General features: G+C 43.1%; 1 protein-coding gene across 3 annotated transcripts in view; it reads left to right on the top strand.

Annotated features, from left to right (window-relative positions):
* MYO5C (myosin VC) overlaps positions 1 to 27,278 on the top strand; it is a 1,282,854-nt gene that overhangs the window by 438,571 nt on the left and 817,005 nt on the right. For all 3 annotated transcript variants that reach the window (XM_069624842.1, XM_069624843.1, XM_069624844.1), the window contains one exon: positions 6,453 to 6,718. In XM_069624842.1, coding sequence (XP_069480943.1) covers positions 6,453 to 6,718 — 266 coding nt within the window. The remainder of the gene's footprint in view (positions 1 to 6,452; positions 6,719 to 27,278) is intronic.

The following is a 27,278-nucleotide window of genomic DNA, read 5'->3' as shown; positions in this document are numbered from 1 at the left end:
CAGAGCAATTACTATTCACTGTGTGGGGAGTGCCTTGCCTTCCTCTGCCAAGCTCGTTGGATAATTCAAAACTACATCTAGCAGTGCTGAAACCAGAATGGCACCCGTCTCCAAAAACCAGCAAATCCAACTGACCCATGCCGCTCAATAATATTTAGATGTGGCTGCCTGGCCTCTGATGAGCTCCTCAGCCTTAAACGAAAGGCCCAAGATGGACCAGCACAACTGGAAATCCTCTGGCTAATAGCTTCAGCAAGCATGGCTTCACCAATGAATGAGGATCTGTGATATAAAGGGGCTCTGGGGTATTCACATTGGAAAATCGATGAAAGTTCCAGAAGAACAGGCAAACACACTGTTGAAATTCCTTTGCCAGGTTCCTCCCTATCATGGCCGTTGTTGAAAGGCACAGCCTATCCTCTGCGACCATGGCTTGACTAAGTTGTCTGAAGTGATCACTTCTGGAACTGAGCTCCAGCTAAATAAAACATGACAGTTGCATGTTGAGCCAAGCAGCAGAAAGATCTGCAGAGGTGCCCAAATGCTTAGCTGGAACCATTAAAATACATGGAATTCCAATCTGCCACCTTATTAGATAGACCTAGATAATATTCTGCTTTGATTTACATTGTTTTCCAAGCCACTAGTGCTAAAGGTTTTTCGCCATCTCTGCAAAGAGTTGGGTATGTGTGCCTCCCAGATTATTTATGTACCAGACGGTTGACAGTTTGTCCATACTGAACAAGATGCAACATTTCAGTTTGTCCCCTGCTTAGGCCCGGATGGAGAACACACCCACCAAAAGCTCTAAATGATTGTTATACATCTCCAGCCACTTCCCCTCTGTCGCTACATTTCTGCACTAAGCACCTCACCCGGTTCCACTCGCATCCTACTCTATTACTAGATGTAGCCTGGAGCTAAAATTGGCCCTGCTATCCCACGCGACTTTGTAGTCGAACGACAAGCTAAGCTCTACTGAGACTACCTTTGACAAAGGAAATACCTGAGAATATGTGACCCATTTGTGTATTTTTAGTCATGAAAGGCCCGATAATGAAAGTGGTCTGGGAAAATAGCCTAGATAGAGATAAGGATTGACCTACGACGGTCGCGATTTCTCAGAGCGACATCAGAGACTTCTCTAGGAAGAGAAGCACTTCCTACTTCATTGGACAATTTGTCTCTTGGGGAAGACTGGGATTGGCTTCAAGAGTATTCACTGAAAATCTCAGGAAGATCAACTCGTAGACTGGCACCCAAGCAGATTTTTCCCAACTTAATAGAAATCCCATATTAATAATAATAATAATAATAATAATGATAATAATAATAATAATACATAAAAAATAATAATTCTGAAGGACTTGTGACATGAGAATGATGTTATCTATATATAATGATACTGACGTGTTATTTATATAGCGCCTTAATACAAAGCGCTTTACAGAGCACATATTTACATACAATATCACCCAACCGAAATTGATACACATTTATCTACCTCGGAAGGATGAAAGGCTGAGTTAGCCGGGATTCAAACCTATGACCGGCAGATCACAGCAGTGAGCGCTCAACCCGCTGAGCTATTTTACCAGCGATTCTCCTTAGTAACATTTTTTCTGAGAAAGGTCATTCCGTATTGCAGTACCTTTGTGAAAAACTATGGTGAGGAAAATCGCCTTTTTGGTAGGCTAGTGAATTCCAAGCAGCAACCTGCCCAAACAAACTGCAGGCAATGTCTGTACAGGCTGCAGATTGCAATGGATTAGTATGTGTTGTGAAGGTTGAGGGGAGCTAGCCAGTCTGCTCACATGAAAATGTCTCAGCAAATCTATGCCTTGCAGGTAAATTGCTAATTTGCTCAATGGTCTGACATTGATGACAGCCCTTGCCTTCTGCTTTCTCTTTACCATGAAACTGCTGCTGGTGAAATGTTGAGGGTGTTTCAAGGAAGGCACTATGGCGCCCTTGTATGATAGCTCTTTCATTTCTGCATCCAATAGCTTGTTATTCTCTCAGGAGAACATCATTGGAGGTGGAACGGCAACCTAACAGGGAGGTCCTATCAACTCCAATTGAAACTTCCTGATAGTTTGGCACACCCAACCATTGCTGGACAGCGTATCCCAATTCTCTAGAAACTGTACTGTGTGATGCCTACCAGTGAATTGACAGTGGAATGCTAAAGTTTCCTCCAGCTCCGACCTTTGAATCCTCTGATGCAGGATTAGAAGGAGTCTGCCTGTTGATCCTGTCAGTACATTTTCGCCCCTATTTCTCCCTGGGGCTATCTAGCCAAGTAGTAGCATCTGGAAGAGTGCCTGACCTCTTCCAGCCTTGCCAAAATCTTGGAAGTGAAAACACTTTTATTGGTGTGGTGGTCCTTATGCAGGGCCATGTATGTGCCCTGGAATTCTGGAAGCTCTGTAGCGAATGAAGACTAGCTTGAGCAGAAGCCCCCGCTTCTGATGCCACCAGCTCTACTGGCCTGCAGATAATTTTAAAAAAGTATGCCTTTTGTGACTTCTCTCCCTATGTCCAAGTGTGGATTCCCCAATAGATGGCCTGTTCTCTGGAACCAGGAAGTCAGCATTATAGGGTCGGTGTGCCAGTATTTTAGCCCATTGAGCCAAGTCCTGAATTTTGGCTGGTGGTCCTGTGAAATCTAGGAATTAATCCTGGCAGGTCTACCAGGCTCTACCTACATCTTGTTTGGGGTGTTTAAGTGACTTCCACACAAAAATCATCATTTTCAGATCCATTGCTGGCGATGCTAACGTGTCCCCCTCTATGTACGGTCTTGGACATTCAGTTCTGACTTTGGCACAGATATCCTTATCCAGAGACTTGCACAGACATAATTTCAAGTATTCAGTGACATTAAGGGAAGGGGTTTACAATGGGTCCTTGAATCGATTAGCTCCTCTGGGTCAAATGTGTCCTCTGTATTGTCCTCCATGATGACGGACGTAGCCGCCATGTCACTCGTTTGGCCTGCTGTACCCTAACTCTGGGTTTAGGGACTCTTCTGATGAGGTCACTGTGTCCGAAAAGGACACTTCTTTGGTTATAATATCTGAGTCTTGCTCGAATTCTGAGGGTCTGTGGTGGAACGATTAGTTATTCCCTCTCTGAACACCCTATATCAGCCTTTGAAAGGCATCTCTCAATCTGGAGATGGTTTGCGCTTCTTGAACAGGTGTGCCTGCGAGAGGTGGGGCTCAGGGAAGTGTTAAACCTCTTGAGGGCTTTGATGCATCCCCCCCCCCATTCTTTACACCGTCTCTTGTTGGTGGCTTCACCTCCCCGGTACTCCTGCTTCGCAGGTGGAACACCACATCATACAAATGAAGTTGGAGTGGCAGGATAACTTCTGCCAATGTCTACTGCCAGCAACATGCACAGAGGACCTTCTGACACTCCTAAAGCTGTGTGCAAAAGCTGTGTCCTGCTACTCACATTGTTGTGATCAGTCGCTGGCCATATAAATGTGGAGTATTTACAATCGTGTGGCTTATGCCCATAGGGACAGCGTTAACTCACTATTCCTCAATCTGATTTGAGGTCAAAAGAACCTTTCTTATACACAGATGAAGAGGCTTTCACACACCTCAATGATGATAGAGGCACACCGCTGGTCTCCACTGAGTTTGCACAGCGTGGAGAGGCTGGGTTCAAAATCCCTGGGAGCTATTTTGTTCCTGCTTCTACCCTAGGGAAGAGCCTTATATGCTTGAAACCAACAGCTACCAGGAGCTACTTGTGGCTCACCAGGCTAACTGGTGCCTTACAAACATGCATTTGTGATATTAACTTTGAGTATTTGTGAATGTTATAAGGTGTACGGGCCAGGTACATGGATTGGATCTTATAACAATGTTCTATCTCTGGCCCGTAAACCTTATCACATTCTTCTTGAGATAGAGGAAGCTGAGCATGCAAAACTCTATCGAACTAATGATTATTAAATGTGACATAGCAGTAAGATCTTGAGCTCTGCGGGTGGTGGACAAGGTAGAACAGTCTCTATGAAATGACCGTTCACCTTTTGAGGAAATGTTGAGAGTGGTTATAGAGTTATAATCCCCTTGTATTAATAATGCTGCAGCATTCTTTGTCTTGACCCGTGATGAGGCAAACAAACATGCCGAAACTAAAACAGGACTTCCTTTGACGGTTGAACACTCCCAAGATGTAGTGTCAGTGTTTTCCGGTGTATTCGGATGTGACTCTGGATCTACTGTACTAAGAGCGAGTTAATAAACTGAAGGAACGAAGCTGATGCCTTAACAGGTTTAGGATTGGGAGTCGCGAGTTGGAAGTGTAGTTGGACGCCGCAGTTGATACATCGCTATGGTGGAGGTAAGACCCGACCTCACATTGGGACTTTAATTATCGCTGGTTGTAGAACGCACAGCGCCTGTTTGTGGTTTCACACTTAGAACGGTTAACTATAGAGATAGTGGCCAATGGGCGTATAAATGTTCTTCTTTGGTTATGTCCGCAGGTCGGCGTCCATGTTACCTAAGCAGTTACTTACACCTGCTCAAATTTGGCGATTAGACGATCATGTAAAGAAACCCAAGAAATGCCTCTAAGGTACTACATATAGGCTGTATCCCCTATTACCACAAAATTGATTTACCAGAACGCTAGTAACCACGATGCCAACATGGTGGTACAGACAACCATGGGTCTGATGTGAGATTTTCTACTGTTGTAGACCACATCTTTGAGTGAACCGCACAAGGCTCCACACGGTCACAGTAAACCTGGTGAGAACCCGGAACTACGGGGGATACAACATCTCATCACAGTCGTGAGAGGGGAATGAGACAGCCCTTTTCCTAAACCCCTAAGAAGTAACTAACAAGCAGTATAGCTTAGCAAGAAAACTGCTATAGAGGCTAAAAGCAATTGAGACAAGTGAGAACTTTTTGATGGCTTTTTTAGATGGCATAATCTAAGAGTCCCCATATGTAATTGATTTACAGGTTCAGAACTTAAGGAATATTTTTCCTATTAGTAATAACAGTCCAAATTTGAGGACAGTGAACCCGAAAGGACCAGCTTCACCGGCCAGACCAGGTAATTCTAAAACCCAGTCTGGCATTGACAACTTAATTTTGTCACAAGAAAATTGAGCAATCATTGCTTATACTTGTTTTTTATTATATTTTATCAACAGTTACACCCACCAATTTGTTACCAATACTTCAGTGAAAGAAGACAGTGAAAGTGTGAAACTCTTGTTTATTGACCACTCCTGATGAAAGTCCCATAACGATTCAGAGGACTGAAACATGTTGAGTTCTTGTTCTAGTGTTAGTTTAACCTAGAAGTAGAGTTATAGACCGATTTAGGGTCTGAACAGAAAGAAGAAGCATATATTCTCCCTAGCAGTGTTCTACTAATCAGTGGATGTATGTAACATCCAGCTTCCTACCCAGAGGTTTTTTGTGCCACTTGCAATTTATGGGCATGTTTTAAGAGTTGTTTTATGAATTGTTTTGTATTGTAATCTCAAATTAAGAGATTTAAAAAAAAATATGAGTCCTAATGAAAATTTTGAATGAATTGGTAATAGTGCTTTACGGGGAATAACTTGAAAATTTCGTTTCTACCTTTTTGTTCATGAATAGTTTAAGCTTCCCAAAACCAAGGTAGAATATCACCCCCGAGTGATTATTTGGGGTTTCCCCTTTGGGCATAGTGCGGTCTTTAAAGCAAACACTATGGTTAAAAAATGATGGGCTGGTTCTCTTCTGGGACCACTTTTTCATGTGATGACCAAAGCTAAGATAAGCATAGATATTCATGGCATTCTTGCATGATGCTGACATTGTAATTTTATTTACTCATTATTGTGGTGTTTGTTAGCCTCTATGGGTGGGTGATTGCATATTATATGCTACAGAGGGGAGAATTCAGGTACGCCACCATGCCCAAAGATTTCTGACTTCAATTGCAAGTATAGATTGGAACAAGTGCCGGCAATAAGTACAAAAGGTTTAGACAAAAGAAAAAGTTTGTCTGAGCAACATGACTTATTCAACCTTAACAGGATCTGTTTTTTAATATGGGTGATTACAAGAGTATTAATGTATTCATTCATTTCCTCATTCATTCAGCCAAAGGCATAAAGCAGTATTAGTAATTTTCATTATGGGTTTGATTTTCATTTTGCAGCTTGAAAGTATTAAATTGTTTGAATTTTAGTAATTTTTCGGAGAGATCATTGAAATGTGCCATAGGGTGGAACAGGAGAATGATGTTAGAATTGAATTATGTTGCAAATATCTTTTCTCATCCTTGCCGCACAACATCACAGAAGGTGTGAGTATGTTCTGATGGCTTTCCCATGAACCTGTTAATTGTAATGGTGGCTCTGTTCTCAAAGCTGCAGAATATTTATTTTATTTCCTTCATTTCTCCCTGCCTCTTTTAAGCGGAGTGATAAACACCTGAAGCTATGTTGTGAACTTCTAAGCGTAGACACTGACAAAGTGGCGCAATGGCTGTGCAATCGAAAAATTGTAACCACATCAGAGACTGTAATAAAACCTATGACACTACTTCAAGCCATGAACACGAGGGATGCTTTGGCGAAACATATCTATGCCCACCTGTTTGACTTCATCGTGCAAAGAATCAATAATGCTTTACAGTTTGCTGGCAAACAACATACTTTTATTGGGGTTTTGGATATTTACGGGTAAGAACTTTTCAATTATTTAATTGTTAACAGAAGAAAGGCAAGTTAATCTACAACCCTATCTAGAAACTTGTTGGAAAAAAATGGATTTGGTACAAACCATGACTAACTATATAAACAAAGAATCTCTATTTACAGTGCACCTCTCAATGTAAGTGACCCCTTTCAATCAATGTCATAGCAAATGGCTTCTAGAGCCACATCATCCTAGTTTTGTTGCTTAGATCCTTTGGGATCTCTTAGGAGTGTTGTTGCTTCAACCTCGCTCTTAGGTTATTTTCACCCCTTTGTAATAGGTATAACCTCACTCCTCCTGCCTCTTCATCTAGTGCTCCTCTTTTCGATCTCCAAAGAAGTGTATGGCAACTAAGGAGTGATCCCTTGGAATCATGTCTTTCTCTTAAATCACAAGCCTGTTTGGGGTTTATCATGGTCTGGCCTCCACTGGTGGAGCTTTTTGTAAATCAGGATTCACTTGAACTTCACAGGTTTATTTCTTTCCTGGACTCTTATCTCCTTGCTCCAGTAATTTTGTGTTGCCAGGAAACACACCTGACATGCTAATTTGTTGGATGATTAAAGCCTATAAGGTAAGATTTCTCACTCGTTGTATTCCTAAAATATATAGCCCTGTTTATCCATGTTGAGATTTAATTCATTTGTTGTGCTCCACGCAGTTCATTCCATACACTAATTCACGTATACCCATATCTGCCCATGTACATAAGAGGTTGCGCTGTTACCTAGAGAAACTGGAGTGCAAAGGAGCATTTAAAGAATACTAACTAGCTCCAATAGACAATCAAACCTTTTCCAGCATATTGTTTCCACACAGTATGTTTGTGTCTTGTTCATATTTTGGCAGATTGTAGGTGTCTAGCCTGTGTCATTACACAACCCTTTGCCTCAGAATTTAAGTCAACTCAGAGACTTTCTTTTCCCGATTTGGCATCTCAAAATAACACCAATCAAGTGATGACATTGATGATGGGATTGATGTTTTGAAGTAGGAACTATAGGTTACAAAAATCATGATAGTGACTATGGCAGTGGATCTTTTTGTGGTGGAAGTGGTTGTGTATCAAAGAGATGAAGACCAGACATAAGATCTCTCTGCTATTTTTATCTATATGTAGTCATATTCTATGTGGCCTGCTCTTGCAGAATAATTGATTTGATACAAATAATGACATTAGAAATTAACATCTCTGAACATACTCTCCCCGCACTGCCAGACATTAACTGTGCACATTCAGCAATATGTATGCAACAAAATCTCTCTCGCAGACCAACTGCACACACCCAATCATATGCATTTTTCTGTTTTCTGGGTGGTCTGTTTACAGAAATGTGTACTTTAGAAAAAGGCTACTATAGGTGCACCATTGTCAAGTCAAACGTTGCACTGAGCATGATTTGCTGCAATAGGTTAACATCATACAACTTGATATTAACAGAACACCCCTCAAAGCTAGACATATTTATCTTTGTTATGAAGTTGCCATGGGCCACGTTTTCAAAATAATCGCATTGTTTTGGAAATCAAAGTATTTAATTTAAATGCATGGTGCTTTTTAGTAGTAAATTCCCGGTGGCACCGGGAAGCTAGGTGCCAGTAACTTTTACGAGGTCCGGCGGCAACCCGGCACCAGCAGGTTTACCGCCGGTAGCACCAGCAGGATTACCACCGGACTCGTAATGAGGCCCTCTGTCGTTTACTTGATAAACCTGACTCCCAAGTTCTGCAACAATGAAGAATGGCCTGGGCTCTTTTGCCAAGCCAAGTTGAGGTCGCCAGACCCTATTCTTAGCACCCCTCTTCTTGATGCTCAGCATTCCGGGATTAAGCTCCTTTTATCTAGTGGCACACATTGTTGTTTTTATTCTTATTTAAACATATTTACAATCTAATTGGATGTAGTAGGGTGCAGGGGAGAAAAACAACCCTGACACTGAGTTGTGTTTTGAACAAGAAGAACAGCAGATGTCCACAATCTTGTGGAACACTCCCATCCCCTGCACACCTGTTTGTATTGGAAACCAACCAATGTTTAGCTTATTCTGTTCCTTTTTTGTGTAGGAAAGAAAGAAACAACCAGAATTGATTTTTTTTCAAAAGAAAAAGTATTTATATATTTAGTTTTTTCACTTTATCTTTCTCAATTTTCAAAAAGAAGATGCATACCGTTTGTTGGCAATCTTTCAAATAGTAACAAGTTTCAAACAAAATATATTTTTTGCAATTTCTTACAAGTTCAGAATAGCATTGATCATAAATATTTGATACATATGGAAATTATTTCTTCACTTCTATTATTCTGCTCTTCACGTTTTGGGAAATAATTCTTCCCTTCTTCAGGAGCGGTCTATTCATTTGTATTTCCTTTACATCTATTCTCAAAGATTGAAAATATTCCCGTCAATTCATGTTCTGGTTACCATACTTTTTCTCTGTCATATGTCTCATAGTTATAATCACCTGGAAGTTTTCCATTATATTTCATTTTTTGTCCATATTGAGATTTTATTCCTCACACGGGTTAATACCCCTGAAAAATAAATAAACATAACCTTACTAAATTCTTCCAACACACTTTCACTTTGCTGTGCAACTAGAGAGTTTTTTTTAAAAAAACCTCTACAGATCCATATATAGGAAGAGTATTTTAACTAGTTAGAACAATAGCTGTGTGTTATAGTAGACAGTGGTTCCTTATCAGTTGTCACTTTTCTACATGCACTTGCATGTGATGTTCCACTGCTACCGTGTTTCATGTATCTCGTGCAGGATCCTATGGGACATAATCAGGATTGTATTCAGTGCCCTGTCTCTTGGACATAATTTCGCTCAAATTTCATATACCTTTTAAGTGGTATTGAAAATGGTATCTGTTACTTTATTTGTATTCTAGCAGTCTGTGACTGCAGGGCCTGACTTACCTACGGTTCGATTGCCGATTATCTCTCCCATGCCGGAAACCCTCTCGAGCCGTGAATTTTGGGCAGCCAAAATGGTCGCTATTTGTTTACCTATGTCATCACGTGCATGCATGATGACGTCATAGCGTTTGTAGTTTACATATTGGAAACATTTTTTATTCCTTATGGTGATTAATGAATGTCCTAGACAGCCTTAGCCTATTATTACAATAAATGCGGATGTATTCAATGACCTTAATGAGGAATACTGTAGTAGATTTCTTTTCATAAAATGTTTTTATTGGTTTTTACAACAAACAACTTTTAGCAAACCAGCGGTACTTATGTAATACATTAATGTCATGTGCACTTCAATATGTATCTACACTTACCCTTACCCTCCCCCCAACTCGAGCCTACTCCATTTCGCTTTCTGCTTATCTTCCCTCTGAGGGAACTTCTTCTTCCGTATTCTCAGAAGTTTCATGCTCGCTTGAGCAGTCCTGGACGGACCCATACAATGTGGCCACTGAGTGTTTCCAGGCCGTCAGGGTTTCTGCTTCCTCCTCCCCTCCCCTATTGCTGCCATTTCGGCTCCGGTCCATTTCTGGAGATCACTCCACCAAACTTCCACCTTCGGTCTGTTGCATGCTTTCCATCCCATGGCAATCCTGCACTTGGCAAGTATATGTGCCAAGTCCTTAAGCTTGCTGACATGTTAAAGTTGGCGTGGTCTAAGGAACCCCCCTTACCACACATGCCCACACTGATTCAACGTCTAGCTTAATCCCTTTCTCGTTTAGTCGGTGGGCTACTTCTCCCCAGAACTTCCCAATTTCTGGACACGCCCAAAACATGTGTGTCATCCCTGCATTTTCTTCCCCACATTTGGGGCACGTTTGTCGTTCAGCATTCTTATACCGTGCTATCCTCTGGGGAGTCATGTATGCCCTGTGGGTTACATACAGCTGTATTTGTTGTAGCCTCGCGTTCCTAGACACTTTTTCATGGTACCCTTGAACCCGTTCCCATAGCCCATCACTCATAAATTCCCCAGCTTCCTCTTCCCAGTCTTGTCTTAATTGGGCCACTTCCTTTCCCACCCTAGACATCAGCAACTCATAGATTCGAGAAACTTCATGACCTCCCTCTGCTATGTCATATATCGTTTCTATGCCCATATCAGGTTGATCTTCCAGTATTATTTCAGACCATGTCTCTCTGATCTTCCGTACCAATCTAGTATAGGTTATATACTTCCCTACATGCAAACCTGTTTCCTCTGCCAGCACCGCAAATACCTTCACTTCCCCATCCTGCCATATGTCTCCCATTGTTGCAATCCCCACTGATACCCAGTGCTTACGAATTGTCTTCCTTAGTTGGTTAATGCCACTAGCGGCACTTGCGGAGAGCACGGGGTCGGGTTCTATATGACCTGGCAAGCCTTGCGCCATATCTTCCATCCCAGCTCCAACATCCCCGGGCGCCCTATTAGCTCAGGTTTGGGCAGCCATATCACTTCTTTCAGAAAAAAGGGGCAAGTAATAGATCTCAAAGTTAGGCAGTTTTATACTGCCTTTTTCATACGTGTTTTGTAATTTCCATAGGGCGATTCTGTTCCTTGTTCCATGCCAAAGGAAGCCTCTACATATGCTCTGGAGTTTGACAAAGAAGCGCTTTGGTATCATATATGGTATGTTCCCAAAGAAGTGTAATAACCTAGGCAATACAACCATCTTCAACAGCACACCCCTCCCCATCATGGCCAAAGGGAGCTTAGTCCAGAACCTCATGCTGCTTTCTATGTTCACGACCGCTTTCTCTGTGTTGTATTTATATTCTGCTTCTACCGTGTGATAAATGTCAATCCCCAGGTATCTGAATGTGCTGGTCACCCATGGTATTTTCAAGACTGGCAGTTGTTCCAGCGGAACTCCTATGTACCTCCCCAGGGGAAATATGCACAATTTCTTGGGATGAACTGCAATGCCAGAGAGCACCGCAAATCACTCCATTGCACCCAGAATATATTGGAGATTTTCCTCAGGGTACTTCAAGAATAACAACATGTCATCTGCGTATAGTGAAATTAAGTGAGGTCCCCCTTTTGTGTAAATCCCGACTTCCTCATATTGTTGTTTCAGGTATATAGCCAGGGGTTCCAACACTAGGATGTACAGCATCCCTGTCTGGTGCCCGTACTGAGTTTCCACTTCTCTGAGATGATCTCTCCCATCTTAACTCTTGCTAGTGGTGAACTGTATAGTAATTCCACCCACTTAAGGTACCCTGGTCCCATCCCGTATTCTCTCAGAGATGCCATCAGCCAAGGCCACTTGACGGAGTCAAAGGCCTTCACTGCGTCCAGTGATATAATTTCAATCTCACTCGAGTCTCCAGCTGTGAGTTCTATAACTCAGTGGAGTTGTCTAAGGTTATTTGATATGCTCCTGCACGGGACATATCCAGACTGATCTGGATGTATTAATCTGCTTATAACCTGTCTCATTATATTTGCCAACACAGCCGTGAGTATCTTGCTGTCCTGGTTCAGCATCGACAACGGTCTATACGACCCGCAGTCCATGCTCGGCTTATTAGGTTTAGGGAGTGGGATAATGATCGCATCTCTCAGGGATTCTAGTAATATCCCTGTTTCGAATGCTTCATTTAACATTGCAAGCAGCGAGGGGAGCACTTCTTTCTTATACATTTTGTAAAACTCACTGGGGAGTCCATCTGCCCCCAGAGTCTTGCTGGTGGGTAGCTGCTCCACCACCACTATAGTAGATGTGATGTCAAGTTTTTTTTAAGTTAAAAAAAAATGCAGATGGTTCCACCCGCTATGGTGCGCTGCTTCTCTATAGTATTGCTTCCATTCTGTGGTCCATTAAAGTTTTTCTAAGTTGTCTAGTCCCAATGATTGCCTCTATTTTTTCATCCTAACGGGTTCCTAGCAATTTCTCCCAATTCTCTTAGGGAGGTTGTTGTTTCATAACATCTGTGTGCTTATCTTGAGACACATGCTGACATCCTTGGTGGTGTCATACTATATATAGTGTTACACATAGTTTGTAGAAATATATTTTTTTTAAACGTGTATCAACATGTATTTAGTTTCTAATACACTTGTTCACATTCTTAGTGGTATCATCACATGGTATCACCCACAGTGTATAAAAGGCTTCTCTAGTAGTAAAAGTACAGATTATTTGGTGCAACGTTTCCCTCATTTCTCATGCCATTTTTGTTTCGGATCCTGGGAGTGTTGATATGGATCATATGAATGCATTTAAGTTGAACTCTTTGTTCATTCCCTCTGGTGTAAAGTTCCTAATTTCTCTATCCAGAATAGTTCCCTCCGATTAATTGTTTTCCGTGATTTCCTCCATGACTTCCAATATTGTCACTTTCAATTGTGCTATATTGTGTCTTTTTTCTGCGAAATGCTGTGCCACTGGAGACCTAATGTTGTTTGGGCGGATGTTGCTTTTTATGCTCAATCCAGCGTTCTTTGGCCTCCCTAGCGGTCTGTCCGACATAAAAAATTTAAAAATGCCACATGGACAACTGAGTCCATAGATAACCTGTTTAGAATCACAAGTTGCAAACATTTTTAGCTGTATTTTATTGCCATTACGTGTGTGTCTTACATAATTCCCTCTAATGACATTGTTGCAATTATTGCTGTTTAGGCATGGATACGTGCCTGTCTTCTTCTTCTTTAGTGTTTGTTTATTGTACACTTTTTGCCTTTCTGCCTTTTATAACTTGGTCCCTAAGGTTAAGTCCTCTCTTAAATTCAATGATCGGTGGTTTGGGGAACAATGCCTGTATTAGGGGGTCAATTTATATGAATCTCCAGTTCTTTTTTATCAGACTTGTGATGTGGTGGCTCTGACTGGAGTATTTTAGGGCATAAAGGAATTGTATTTCAGTCGATTTTATTTTTGGAGTTAGGAGATCTTTTCTGTTCAGGCTACTCTCTTTTTCTTGAGTTCTCTCTATGACTTCTTTTGGGTAACGCCGTTTGTCGTATTTCTCTGCCATCTTTAGGTTCTTCTCTCTCAATGTGTCCTCCGTGGATATAACCATTTTAAGTTGCAGGAATTGACTATATGGCAAATAGTTTTTCATGTGTTGTGGATGTTGACTGAGATAATGTAGTGGGTTGTTCACGTCCGTGATTTTGTGAAATATTTGTTGTTAATCCATTTCTCCTAAGTTCCAATTCAAGATCTCTAAAATGAAGCTTTGGTGTTGCCACTTCCATAGTGAACTTGATTCTTTCATGAATTGTGTTCAAGAATTCTAAGAAAGCCTCTAGTTCTGATTGTTCTCCCCTCCAGATGACAAAAATGTCATGTATGTATCTTTTACAGCAGATGATTTTCTGTTTCCATTGTATATCTGCGAGTCCAGTGTTGTTTCCAAATGATACATAAATAAGTTGGCATATACTGGTGCCATATCGAAGTGCCAGAAGCCTGTAGATAGAATTGTGTCTTGTAACGAAAAAAGTTGTTTACTAGTATGATTTTACTCAATTCCAATATTAGTATTTTATTGGCTATGCATTCATCCTCTCTAAGTAATTACCATTCTAGTGCTTCTAGCCCGTCTTGATGTGAAATTGAAGTGTTCAGGCTCTGTACATCGAATGAGAGAAGTAGATCATCCTCCCTATCTCATCTAGTTCTTCTAGCGAGTTTAGAAAATGAGTAGTTTCCTGTAGGTAAGTAGATGTTGTCTGCACTAGTTTTTGCACTAGTGCCTTGTCCACATATATTGCTAGTGGATTGAAAATACTGTCAATTCCAGCCATTATTGGTCTGAGTGGTGGATTAGTTAGTGCTTTGTATATTTTTTGGTAATCAGTAGAATACTGGTGTTATTGGATGATTATTGGTCAAAAACTGTTTTGTCTTTTCAGTTATCCAGTTAATCTCTAGTGCCTTTTCAACAGTCTCCTTTATTATTTGTGCAATATGTCCAGTTGGTTCCTCATCAATTTTTACATATGTGTTCCCAGCCGACAGTAGTTAATGAATTTTGTTTTCATAAAAGGTTGTATCCATGATCACGATAGCCCCTCCTTTGTCCACAGGTTTTAAAGTTATAGTATGGTCATCTGCTAGATCCTTTATTATCTGACTTTGGTGTCTCCTGATGTTGTATTTTGAAGTCTTTGAAAAATGTATTTTCTTTAGGTCTTTCAGCATTTGTCCTTTGTACATTTTAATGGCTATGTTATTGACCTGTTGGTCAAACTGACTTTTTGGTTTTAGTTCTAGATACACATGTGCTGTTGTCTGTTCTTCTGTTATTGGTTGTAAATCAAGAAATACTTTTAACTGCATTTTTCGTGTTAATCTGTGGAGATTCACCTTTTCTTCCAATAAAGTGGAATTCTGGGTGGGGATAAATGACAGGCCCAAATTTAATACATCAAGATGATTTTTTGACAAGCTCTTGGAGGATATGTTTACGACTAGCTGTTCTGCTTGGTTCGTGGTCTTAGGCTTCTTGTTGCCTCTTCTCGTCTTCTTTTTTTTAAAAAGAAGAAGTCGGGTGTTGGTTTGATGTTGTGGCTTCTTGTGAAGTATGTATATTCAAAGTTTTCGACTGAGGTGCACTTGTCGTTGTATTCTCTTCTCCACTTATGGTGACCTCGCTACTTGGGTCCCTTTCTTCTTGTCCTGGTGTTTTTGGTTGCGATTGTGGTCTCCTATTTGGTTCTGGTCTTGTTTGTTGATAATGTTCCTGCCACATGCATACTATGTTCTGTGAGTAGTCTAACGTGTCCCACCTGAACTTTCATACTTTTTTCTGTTCAATGTGCCTTTTGTAAGCTTGTAATGTTGCATTTACTTCCTCCAAGATGGTTTGTAGCTCCTCCTTACTTTTCAAAGTCAGTAGTTGTTCGGTGAGTTCTTTAATTTCGTTGTCCAGGTTTGTTACTGATTTTGCTACTTCCTCTATGGTAAATAGGATCAAGTCTAATGAGCACTTGCTTAATATGTACTTCCATCTCTTCACGAAATCTGGGTTATCCTTACACAAGGTGGGTCTCAGGTATACCCTTAGCTCTCTCTGTATCCTTTGCACACAAAAGTATTGTGCGAGGGTGGTGGCATGTAGTTTTTTGGAAATCTCCCATCTGAAAAGTCTCTCTACTTGTGATATTAGCCGTTCTGGACTAGTTGTCGTAGGTATGCTTCCTTCTATAACTTTATCACTCCTAGGATGCAGGTTGATTAGTTTTCCTCAAAAGCTAGGGGGTTGCATATTTTCAGTAATAGTATTTATCTTCGAGAAAGACATGTTCCTTATTATTATTGTTGAGTGCTTACTAGGCTATTGTGTCACACCCTCTCGAGTGGTTTCTAAAAATAACCAAGCTCCTTTTATCAGCATTCTGGGATATTCACTTCCACCCAAGGCCTTGGTTTACTCTACTGCCAAGTACTGTCCCTAGTACCCACAAGCTCTGTATTGCTTTTGCTTACAATTTGGGGTATACGTCCCCAAGCTGTGTCCCAGATCCCCTTCACTTGGTTGTTCACAATGTTCTCTTTATCCATTCTCCTTTCGTTCCACAGCCTTGGTTTGCTCTCCTGCCAAGGTCTGTGAATGTTACTTCTATATGCAAAGTTTGCATTCCCCTCTCTTCCTGGTTGCAGTATGCTTTCCTTATGTGGGTCTCCACCCCCTTCACTTGATCATACTCAACATTCTCTTGGTTGATGTTCCTTCGATCAACAGCCTTGGTTTACTCTCCTGTCAAGGTCTTGAGTGCCTCTGGTATTTGTAAAGTGTGGATCTCCCTTCGTTACCGGTAGGCGTATGCCTTCCTTGCTTGGGTCCCTGACCCACCCTTCACTTCATTACTCTGCCCTGATGAGTACTGCCTTCCCGCTTTGCTTCGAGGCTCTTTTACTCGCTTGATCTCTGCAGGCCTGCAGTTAGTCACCCTTGTATTTGTAGGGTCTTGGAAGACCTGCAAACAGCTCAAACATGATGGCCAAGAGCTCCACCACTCTACTGGCTTCTCTGGCCTTCCGCTTCCCTTCTCTGCAGCTTTCCAGTGGTTTGGTTGCACGCCGGCAACTTCGGTTACTGGCAGGTGTCTTGCCTTACCTCCGGTCTGCCTTCTGCGATGCAGATCTCCTGCGTGTTTGCTTCCATCCAGAACACTGTCTGCCATTCTGTACCCTGGAAATGCACGGGCCGTGCCATATTCTCGGTCCATACTGGACTGAAATTGATGATGCCATTGTTCTCTTCCCTCTCCGCTCTAAATGACAGCTGGTCAATAGGAACGTCTAGGAAACTAGAGCGTGTGTGTTGCTTCTGGCGAGTGATCATCATTCCTGGTGTCCTCTTCCTCATCCCAATCGTTCTCAATTGGGATGTGCTACTACAGCACAACGAAATATCAGGTAATGAGGAATTGGAGGAGTTTTGAGGGAAGGTGGGAGGATCAATGGGATACCATGTTCTCCTGAAGTGGCCAGTACTCTCAATGGGGTCCTCCCTCCCCATGAGATCCTCCTGCTGAGTACCAACCTGGGGGACTATTGGATAGCAGCCTCACCACCCGGGCCTCATGGAAATGGGCTTCCCCATCTACAGCAGTGACAATACCTTGGAATTTGTCACAGTATGTTCCTTAGAATGACTGGTGAGTGTGGCTTGTTGTCTTGGATTGGGTGGTTCGTGGAGTGAGGGAGGCAAACTTGCAATCTTCTGTAACATCTGAATGTAGGATTTGTGGGGATTCTGTTCTCTAGAGTAGTTTATGAGTAACCTATCTCAGGAGGACTGCAAACCTTCTGCCAAACCTTTATATAAATGTTAGTGTGGATTTGGGCGCGGAAGGTGATGTGGATGGTGAGGTCGATGTAAATAGTGATTTGGGTGTGGATGTAAATGGCATAGCATCTAGGCATGATATGAAAAGTAATGTGGATGTGGTCATGAATGGTAATGTGATTGGGGCTAATTGAGAATGCCAAGACAGAAAAACAAATGCGTCCCTTTAAACAAAGTCAATTTCACATGCCTGTAACAGTGCAGAAGTAAGGCTCGCACACAAAGGTGACATAGTTTTGGTTGAACACTTTTATTTACCAGTAAAAGGGTTGGAAAAATGAACTCTGTCCCTAAAGCTAAGAGGGGTTTCCCTGCCTCAAGGAAATCTAAAGAAAATATCAGGATGTCGTGTCCATCTTCTGACCCTAACATTAATCACTTAAATCTAATGTGCAAGGATGTTATAATCACAACAAAAGTGTTAATGACGATTCTTGCAAGCAGAAAGTTCCCGATGTTTCGGTTTGTCAACAAACAAAACAAGCGTTCCACAATGTTATATTCCAATGACCAAGGTTTGTCTCCCTTCCCTGGATTTTCCAAGCTTCTCTCAAAAAGTTGCACAAAGTTCCCAGCTTTCCCATGAACACTTCTTCTTAGTTCACAGAGGGTCTATGTCTGGTTCACTCTTCTACCAAACAGACCCCAGGAAATTATGACAGATAGTCTCTATTAGTATCTACCTTTTTAACTTATTGGGTCACAGAACCCATGGTTTCTTGCATGACCTTCACCTTATTCTGAGACCTTCATATGGGTTTGAGTCCCAGATTTGCAATGGTATGTTATACCAGCTTGGTGTACTCTCCTGCCAAGGATATATTCCTTTCTTGTTTGTCACCTTTGCATTCAGGTTCCCAGACCCTCTTATTCTCTGGGTCTCATATGGGTGCAGTCCCAAACACGCAGCAATGTGTCTTGCCTGCTTGGTTTACTCTTCTGCCAAGCATGGATTCTTTCTCTCTCTGTTACTGTCAGTGTCCCAGACCCTCTTATCTCGTGCTCTGTAGTCGGTCCCCGGTTCCTTCCGGACCTTTAGAACCTCTTGAGCTGCCCGCGTATTTGTTTGTGTAGTTCACGTCTTATGAGCGGCAGAGCTCCGCTGAGAGGCTCCAGTAGATTTTGGTTGCTCTCTCGGTTCCGCTGCAGCTCTGCCGGTTACTTCTTCCTTGGGCAGTGGTTTCTGTCTCTAGCCCTGTTCGGGTACCTCTTCTCGTTGGCAGAGGCTCTGCCGATCACTGCTTCCTTCTCGAGCTGTGGTTTGGATCTCCAGCAGCTCCCTGGAGTTTGGGATGCCCACAAGATAGTCCCTTCGTCCTGCACTCCCTTTGTGCTCCCACTTGCCTCCGTGCATTGCATCTTATGGTGCGTCTCCCTGCTTGCTGGGTCGGCATCCCCTGGATTTCCTCCTCAGAGGATGGTTCTCCCCATGTTGGTTTCTCTTTGCTATTTCATATTGCCTTTGACCAATCAAGTTCAGTGAGAGACTAGACCGTTCACTCTGATTCTCTGGGGTGATCTTCATACTCCTGGTCATCTTCGTTACAGTACTTGTATTGGAACGGAAAGCAAATTGTGTTCTCTGGTGCCTTGGTCAGGTCTAACACACTAGGTTGGCTGACTTTAACAGATATTGGCACCAGTTGGAAAGAGGGAGGGTGTACTAAAGCAGAGTTTTATACTGCGTTCTCAGGGGATGGTCGTCCCTAATCCCATAAGGGGCTTCCTCTCCCATACGACCCTCCATCTGTGTACCACCCACAGAGGAACTATTGTACTGTGGACGCAGCGCCCTGACCCCATGGGAAAGTTCTCCCCCTAGGGGAGAAGGTACGACATCCACAGATTTGTCACAATGCCCAATACTGTTAATGGTCATACTGGTACTGTTGCAAACCATCCCGTGGTAGAGAGGAAGACATTTCAAATGTGCAGAGTTTCTCCCAGAGCCCCAAATACCCAACCTTGATACAATGCTGCTAATGTACAGCTTTCCGACCGCAGATGTAACTACGGGTAGTACAAAGACCTTAATGCATTGGTGTCCGGTAATATTATCCCCATTTATATGGTCGCCATACATCATGTTGCTGTGTAAAGGTTGTGGCGACATTATAAATGGTGACCATATATATGGGGTCAATGGGAGTGGGGGTTGTTGGGGTGTCCCCCGCTCCACTTTAGAAACAAAAAGGTTTTGGTGGTTGCAGGGATGTCCCCCGCATGTTCAATGTGATAATGTCCCTGCAAATAACATCAATATTTTGGCGACTTTTTTGCCAAGCGACATTTTTGCAGGGACATTATCACATGGAACCAATGCATTGTCTCCCATGCAATCATTCCATTAATAATGATAGTGTTGGGGGAGCGCTGCTTAGCAGCGGTGTGATGTAGATGTGGGAGTTCAGTGCTCCGTCGGACCGCCAACATCCTGATCAATTATTCTGATCCCTGTTACGTCTTTTTGGTTTGGGAATCTGCAGTGAGCGATCGATTGGTAAAGCTTCCAGGAGCATTTCATGGGCTTCCCAGCGAGAAACATCAGGGAAACCTCCCTCTATGGCAGATTGGTAAAGGACAAGGGAATGAAGGCACTACATCAAAACAAAATAGACCAATTTGCCGCCGAGGGTCCAGTGGCTCCACAGCTCATTGCACTAACCACCCATGACATAGAGGACCCAACCCAAGACCAGACTTTCTCACTAAGAGACATAATGGCTGCCATTCATCAATCCCGTACTTCAATGGAGTGGAAAATAGATGGGCTGTCCTCAGAGGTCTCCTTCTTATGCCAGAACTTATGCAAAATGTCCTTGCTTGTGGGGGAAGCCAAACAGCGGATATCAGACACCGAAGATGCAATGAAGAAAATGGAGAAGCAATTGGCAGCGGTGACGCAAAAACTAGGAGTCCTTGAAAATCGAGCCAAAGCCAGTGGCAGGAGGTCAAGAAGAACCAACCTTTGTATACTAGGGATGCCGGAAAAAACAGAAGGTCCAAGTATGGCATTGTTCTTGGAACACTGGCTCACAGACCTTATGGCCCCAAAGAAACTGTCCAACTTTTTCTTTGTGGAAAGAGCCCACAGAGTCCCCACTGGCAGGGCTGTTGCAGGAGCATACCCCTGCACTGTAATAGCAAGGCATTTGAACTACAGAGACCGGGACACCCTCCTACAGATGGCGAAGGCCACTGACCCGATTACGCTTAATGGCTCTAGAATTGGTTTCTTCCCAGACTATACAAGGGAGGTGCAGCGAACAAGGCAATCCTTCGATTCAACTAAAAGGAAGCTGTTAGCTAGGGGCATCAAATATGCTCTCTTTTTTCCTTCGTAATTAAAAGTATACTTATGGGACAAAGGCTTTCCTCTTCAATACACTGTGGGAATCCTGGGAGTGGTACAAGATCTATGTCCAGCATGCCCCGGAACCAGAGACACAGAAGGAGACCCAGCGGCAGGTGCCGAAACAAATACCATACTCTGCCCTGCTGTACTCCCAAGACGCTACAACAACAGATAACTTAGGCGACAAATTAGAATGTGGAGCAGATGGTTGACAGGCTGGAACTATTACTACAGTAGATCGAAACACATGGATTGTTGGCAAATGTGACAGACGTAACTTTAAAGAATTAGGTCCTTTAATGGCGGACTACCCAGGTGTACAGCCCTGGTGGCGTTTGGCTGTATCAGCAGGTACTCTGCATATGGTTGGCTTAGTTAGACCATGCAAAGTTAGCATGGCATATGGGCGACAGGTACTTCAGTTGGGGGTGAAGTGCGGGGTGGGGGTAGTTGGGGAATTCATTTGATTGTTGTAGGTTTGTATTGGTTGGCAAGGTTGAAGGGGACAGTTGCTGTGTTGGGACATATTTTGGACGAGATTAAAGAAGGGGTACAGGAGACCTCAGAACAAGTGGCCTCAGCTATGGCCCTTCAGGAAGAATGGCATTTGACAAAGTGATCAAGCTACTAACGTGGAATGTTAATGGCCTGTGTGCAAGTATAAAATGCAGGCTTATCCTTCAGTTCCTTAATAGGCACTCGCCAAATTTTGCTCTACTTACAGAAACTCACCTTGCAGGGACATGTTGTCAGTTCTTTACGAGATCTAATTATAGGACTGCCTTCCATGCAGGATTCGCTAGGGGAGCAAGGGGCACCTTGATTCTCATTCACAAAAGGGTACCTTTCTCACTTATTGAGGCCCGGACGGACCCCAGCGGGAGATTTCTATTGATCTGGGGAGAGTTGTGGGGGACCACCTGGGGCATTGTGGCAATTTACATACCTCCCCCACTTATGCAGGAGCTGCTCAATGACCTTCAAAAGTTAATTGTGTTGTCCCAGGCAAACATGTGGATTTTGGGTGGGAATTTCAATGGTGTGATGGGCTAGACAGATCCTGACTAGGTAATAGGAACCCAGGAGCACCCACCAGACTATGTACTTTTACCTTAGCGATGGGCTGGCTGGACACCTAGAGGAACCTTCATGCAGGGGAGAGGGGGTTTTCATTTCTGTCTGGGGTCCATGCCTCCATGTCTAGGTTAGATTACTTTTTTATCCTGCAGAGCCACGGTCACAGACATATCATGGCTAGATTGCTTGCCAGGGGGATCTCGGACCATTCGCTTCTGCTCATTGAACACAAAAGGGGGCGGGTGAGGTCACCCTCCGCATGGAGATTGAACTCATACTACCTGGGTCTTCCGGAATTTGTATTTCTGAACTCTGCAGTGTCTTTGGTATACTTTTAAGGATGCTTTTTCTTAGGGTGTAGCTTTCCTCTTGACCACCGCCCCCTCTACTACTGTTACTATGGGAACAGGCTCTTTTTTCCCACAGTATACCACTACTTCATCCAGCTTTAGGGTAAGAGGCATTGACAGTATTATACACAACCACAGTTCTGTTAGGTCAACTCCAATTTGATCATTTAGAATTATGAGGTGTTTTAAAGACAAGACTTTTTGACCTCCACAGGTAGGCAAGGCACTATTCTTTCCTAGGCTATGAGAAAAGTTCAGCTTCTTTGCCTCTTCTATCTTATTGCCTCCAATGTAATCTGGCTCTGCTTCCAGACTGCTCCTCTTTCAACTTCAACAGTCTCAGCATTACAGATTGTTAACTTCATCTTTTTATAAGCACCCAGCTCCCTTCCCCAGCTTCATTCACGCCTTCCTGGTTCCAGTAGCTACCCTTAAGCTATATTGCCACACTTCAAGCTTTGGATAACAATGTCAAACTTGTATCAGAGGACACTGGACTTTTAAAGGCTTCAACAACCTCAGGATGCGGGTGAATAGATCTTAACAGTGCTGGTTTCACTATGGAAAGGATTCGCCTACTGGCTTGGATAATGCTTGCTCTTCTTTTTAGCGCAACAAGTTCTATATTCATAGAATACTTGTTCTTAATGTTACATGGATTTTTCTTCAAAATAGAAACAGATTTAGGTACTTGCAACCACTTTTGAAGGATGATTTTTAACTTCAAACACTCAAAAGAATGTGCATTTCCCTTTATTATCACAGAGTTACACTCTGACTCCATTCAGGAATCACAATTGTTCACACGCCACCTCTCATTGATGGAATAAGCCTTGTAACAATTTGTGAAAGTCTGCTTTAGGTTTTCCAGTGATCTGGAAAGCGTTCCCCTTAATTGGAGACACGCTACTACTCCGGTAACATTTCAACAGTTCAACAATGGAAAATGAAAGATTTATTTTATACGCGAGCACTCAGACTTGCATTAGGAGTACACAGGATACATTCTCATTGTTAGCCGGCCTCTTCACAGTGACAAACAACTTCTACTTGCTCCCACTCTTATGCGAGATATCATTAGCTTGCACCAGTTACTGGCACGGTTTTCAATGTGAACCTGCATACGGAGCTCCACTCACCGGCTCCAGGAACACCGGCTGTGGAGCCACCGGCTGTGGCTTGCGATCTGCTTCCACTTCTCGATTTCTTCGGGTTCTGCTACTACTTCAGGCACTCTTGGGACCCACACCCCTCGGCAGCACAGGTTTCTTTGGTCGAGCCTTAACCACGGGGAGTCTTCTTCACTCCTTTGTCCCTCGGCTTGCTTCAGTACACAGGCCTCAGGTTGCAGCGCAGTCTTGATCTGCAGCCACAGTCATTAGGTGCACCCGGGAAGACTTTCAACCTTGCATGTCTCTCTCAGTGCAGCCACGACAGAGCAGGGTTTGTGAATACAGGACTCTCTCAGAACTTGCAGGTGAAATGTGCTGTCCTCTTACCCCGGTGTCCCTTAAGTGAACACACTTCCTCGTAAACTGCCAGCCTTGTGCTCTTCTACTACTACTACCAGCCTTCCGGTTTCTGCTCCAGCTCCATTCTACTTCACCCTCCTGCTGCAGCCTTTTATGCTTCTTGGGCGGGGCAATTAATTTCAGGCTCAGGCCCTAATTGCTAATTGCCTGACCTTGGAAAAGACTGTTAGGTCTGTTTGCCTGTCCTTCACTTGTACATGCTTCTAAAGCCTTTGTCCTTGCGTCAGTCCCTATGGGTTTCTGGGACATGTAGTTTACTTTAGTGAAATTACGTTTTTCTACTAGATTTAATTCCCTTGGTATTTTCAAATTAGGTATTGTAGGTTTTAACCTTAGAGGAAGAAGGTGTAGATACGGCAACATTTCCATTATTCCTAATCGTGCACCTTTGGTATTGAGGAGGGCATTTGATTTTAGGGATATAAAAGATTTGTTCTTTTAATGTAATAGGTTCAGATGTTACAAACGTAGAATTTCCATCTCAGTTTTGACAGGAGGTTGGGAGATGTTAAAATGACAATAAGCCATAACCTCTTCTGGCCTGATGGTAAGAGAATCCCTGTCCAAGGAGAAATACTGTGTCTCATCCCACAGATTCTCCTCACTACCCTGGGCGCTGTCTCCACTCAGGTGATCCTTACACAGTACTCCAACACCAGGATTGGGATCAGGAAGCATCTGCCCTGTCCTGGCCACCTGGGAGGAGACTCTAGGCAGATTTTGGTGAGGGATCCGCAGGATTCTTCACAGCTCCCTCTGAAGAATATACTATTTTCCACCCTAGCAGCTGCCCCTGCTCGATCTATCCCAAGGGAGCCTTGTGGATGACACGCAATGCGCTTTTTGCCCTGATGCAAAACCTCTTGTCTCATTGAGTGAACTTGGATGTTTTTTTTCACCCCCTTTTCACAAATATAGCTAAAGAGAAAGTAATTGCACCACTCCACTCCCTCCATGGTGTGGCACTAGGCAGAAACTGCGCTACCCATGCATCCAGGTTTTTGTACAAACTGAGTACATGGTGACTTTAAATAAGCAACTAACATGTGTCCAAGGCAATGCAGTTTGTAGCTTATCCTTTGACTTTGAGGGGCAAGGGGAAAAGTCGAGTGAGGAAAATAAATCAATTATCTCCCAATAAACCCCCTTGCCATCCAAGGATGTCAATTAAGTCCTGTCTGAAACAACTATGGCGAGTTTCCTACAGAGGTTTGTATTCAATTATTTATGTAGTTGTGTTTGCAGCACCTTGCTCCTGAATCACTGCGACTGACCAGTGCTTTTATTAAATTGGAAAAGAAAACAACAAAGACAATTTGGTGTGCTCCAAAAAGTTGTTTTTAGTTTTGTATTTTTCTGTTTGCGCTCTGTATTACAGTCATACAGGATATTTTTTTAGAATTTTTCACAATTGTTGACCATCTGTAAAGCAGTCTTGCTGCCCTTATAATGTCTTGTTTAACTTAAATGGATTCTGTATTGTATTCATACACAATGATTTTCACAAATTATTCACAGTTTCTTGCAATCCTCAAAAAAAAAACATTTCTGGCAGTATATTTGTAAAGATTTGTGCCAATTTGCACAATGAAAACTTGGTGCCCCCTCTACACGTGTTTCTCCATCCCTTCAGATGGTTCTTTAGGAGGGTTTAATGATCTGATTTATTGTTTGTAAATTTCAAAAGTGACTTATCTTCAAAAATTCCGGATTTACAAATATTCATTCCATTTGGTGAGAATCTTATTGGATTGTGCCCTTGCTTCAAGTTTTGTTATTTAGAAATTACGTTGCAGTTTAGCAGGTCTCTCATGCCTTTTGCTTTTTCTTGGCATTAGTTGGCCATCTTGGATATGTGCTTCAAAAGGTTCCTTTTTGCTAGTTTGTAGAGCCGCATGAGAGATCCAATCGTTTTAGTCGATTATAAATAACAAAACTTCCTCTGGGACTCCATGGGAATGGGGATTTAGAGAATTCTGCCTCCGGAATTACCGGGTCACCAGGGTTGTAATGCCCCGGTGATTCCGGCAATCACAGAGGCAGATTGGTATTACGGGTCCAGCGGCAGCCTGCTGGTTTTTCCGGTACGGCTACCGCCGGACTCGTAATGAGGCCTATTGACTGAGATAGCCCTGCCCAAAACTGATATGAATGCAGTGTGTAGTGCTGAATGGCAGAGTGCTTGTCCGAATCCACATTCTGTGTTGTGAGTGTCTGGAAAGAGAAGAATGGCCTGAATGCACCGTACACCTGATTGGCTGACTGACTGCCTCAATGCCCTTCTGAGAGATTGGTTGCCTGAGTGTGACCCAGCAGAGTGAATGAGAGATCAACAGTATATCCGGGGGCCTCTCGCTGCTAGAAATCTTTCAGCAGATAAAGTAGAAACTGACCTTGAAACTAACGCTTAACTTTGAAGCACATTGGAAGAAGAACCGCTGCTGCTGTCCTTCGCTAATCTGAAAGCTGCTGTGCCTTCAAGGAACTGATCCAAGAGAGGACCTGGCTAGGAGACCTCTTCCCGAGCTACGAGGGACCATCATGCACTAGCTGATCTTTGTCAAAACTCCCTGGAAGACAGACCTACGAAAGGCTGCCGACCGGAGACTGGGACCGCCGCGGAATCATGAAGAGAAGTGCCCGGACATTGAAGTCCATTACGGTCAACGACCACCATCGCCAACCGGAGCCACAGTGCTCCTTTGCCTAAGAACATTTGATCCAAGGACTCCCTTGTTCATCACCGTCGATTGTTTTCGTCCTGCCGGAGAAAGTCAAGGTCATCCATGACCGAGGAGAATCTTCCAGTGGGTTGCCCGCCATCTGAAGACCGCAGAGACGCTGGACGACTCAACGCCCTTGCTGGGCCGAAGTTCTCCAGTAACTCTTTGCGGATACGAACACTCGTCGTCGAGGTGCCACGCACGCCTCAGTTTGCAGGACATTTTCGACTGATCGTCAACGAGCACCGCAAAAACCGAAGCTGCTGCCACCACGACAGTGTTCACCCTTTTCTTCACCAAATCTCGACGACCCGCGGCTCCTGCCTGAAAGTGAGTGCATTCAAGAAGGGCCTGTCGATGACTCACTGAAGAACTGTATGAAACCAGGTACTTTGGGGCAGTAGAACTTTGATAGAAGGAGATAAGACTAAAATAGACAGTACATGGACTGGGCTTATAGTGCATCTTCATTCACAGGTTGCCCAGGTGGGGGGATCCTCATACAGAACTGCGTCTAGGTATCGGGCCAGAATTATGCCAATTGTCTAACCAACTTGTCTTCCTTCTAAGTTTACGGTTGATATTGTTTTGCTGTGTTTATTCGTATGCTATGTAAACTGAGTACAGTTGATGCATTTTAATGGAATCGGAGTACTAGTGGTACCACCTAGAACTGTATATATTTACCATTTTAGAATTGTCGGAGCACAAAGTGTGTTATTGTGA

This window comes from Ambystoma mexicanum, chromosome 11 (genome assembly GCF_040938575.1).
Source record: "Ambystoma mexicanum isolate Mex_15411 chromosome 11, UKY_AmexF1_1, whole genome shotgun sequence".
Taxonomy (NCBI): domain Eukaryota; kingdom Metazoa; phylum Chordata; class Amphibia; order Caudata; family Ambystomatidae; genus Ambystoma; species Ambystoma mexicanum.
This window is presented reverse-complemented; position numbering and strand designations above follow the sequence as displayed.